The sequence below is a fragment of the Fukomys damarensis genome, unplaced genomic scaffold, assembly GCF_012274545.1.
Source record: "Fukomys damarensis isolate Sample0158 unplaced genomic scaffold, DMR_v1.0_HiC HiC_scaffold_30, whole genome shotgun sequence".
NCBI lineage: Eukaryota > Metazoa > Chordata > Mammalia > Rodentia > Bathyergidae > Fukomys > Fukomys damarensis.
The window spans coordinates 2,818,969-2,820,634 of NW_022900942.1; the positions used below are offsets into that span (position 1 = coordinate 2,818,969).

Sequence of the window (1,666 nt, forward strand, 5' to 3'; positions counted from 1 at the left end):
TATAGAGTACAGTTGCATTCATCATTGGGATCTTGTATCTTTACAATCTTTTAATGAAATATCAAGATATTTAAACTTCTTATTAACTCTTCAGCATAAATTTATTTTTACATTTATTGAACCTTTAGTATATTATTTGATATCCATGTAAGACAAGATGACATTGTTATTTCACACCCATTCTAACCTCACCCCCATCGAAACTCACTCCCATTTATTTCAACCACATGCCATAATACAGAAGTTATGAAATAACACATGATTGCATAAAATGATTTTTTTCCTTAAAACTATTTTTCTTCATCACAGATCTAGAGACAAAAGCAGTCAGGCAACAAACCGAAAATAAAATAAACTTATTTTTTATGTAATCTGGTCATTTTGGAATGTGACAGTGAGAGAGTTATGCCTTCTATTTCATGAAGAATTCCGTCATTGAGAAACACTTTACCCCTGTAGGTCTAAAGCCTATGAAACAACACAGAAAAGAAAGCATTCTACCAATGAGTTTTCACAGGGATACCTTTATTTCTCTGTTCCTCAGGCTGTAGATAAAGGGGTTCAGCATTTTAGGAACTACAGAATACATCACTGTAGCCACTGCATTCTTCCTGCTTGAATCATTAACTGCAGCATTGATGTACACCCAACATCCTGTCCCATAGAACAGGACACAACAGACAGGTGAGACCCACATGTGGAAAAGGCTTTATACTTTGCCCCTTGATGGCATTCCTGAAACAGAGGACACAATGCGGATATAAGAGAAAATGATTCCACCAAGAGTAATACCACCAACTATGCAAATTGAAACATAGATCAGGATGTTATCAATGACAGTATCAGAACAGGCGATCTTGATGACCTGAGCAAGTTCACAGAAAAAGTGCGGGATTTCCAGGTCTGTGCAGAAGGACAGCTGCAGTGCCCTCAGAGTATGGATCTGGCCATCCCCAATGCTAACCAACAAGGAAAGCAGAACAAGCAGGGCAAAGAGGCGGGGACTCATGATGTCCATGTACCTCAGTGGATGACAAATGGCCACATAGCGGTCATAGGCCATCACTGCAAGGAGGAAATTTTCCAGGTTTACAAAAATTACAACAAGAGTAATATGAGTGAAGCAGCTTGTGTAAGAGATACTCTGACTTTTTGTTTGGATGTTCACCAGCATCTTAGGGATTGTGGTGGAACTTATACAGATGTCAGTGAAGGACAAGTTGGAGAGGAAGAAGTACATGGGAGTGTGGAGGTGGGAGTCAGAGGTGACAGTGAGGATGATGAGCAGGTTTTCCAGGATGTTGGTCAGGTACATCAACAGGAACAGGTGGAAAATGAAGGACTGCACCTCTGGATCATCTGTCAATCCCAGCAGAAGGAATTCTGAGATAGCTGTTTGGCTTATGGGTTCCGTGTTCTCCATGGATCTATTGGAAATAATACAGTGAAAATAGTTTATATACAAGGAACAGATAGGTCTTCTGGAAGTATAGTAGTCATAAAATTTTTTTATACTAATTACATTTTAATTCCCTGATGACGAGAACCAGGAAGCCATGTGTTATAATTCGCAAAGAATTGAATATCTCTAAATCTTGAAAATCATTGCTTTAGGAAATATTTTTCATTTATATTAGACACATAGATACTCAAATCTTCATTGACA

The 1,666-nt window shown here is 38.3% G+C and overlaps 1 protein-coding gene across 1 annotated transcript; it reads right to left on the reverse strand.

Moving 5' to 3' along the window:
• Window positions 1–709: 709 nt before the first annotated feature.
• On the reverse strand, window positions 710–1,240 carry LOC104859173 (olfactory receptor 7G2-like). Its single transcript, XM_033757308.1, has one exon. The coding sequence runs from the start codon at window positions 1,238–1,240 to the stop codon at window positions 710–712; it is 531 nt and encodes a 176-aa protein (XP_033613199.1).
• Between the last annotated feature and the right edge of the window lie 426 nt (window positions 1,241–1,666).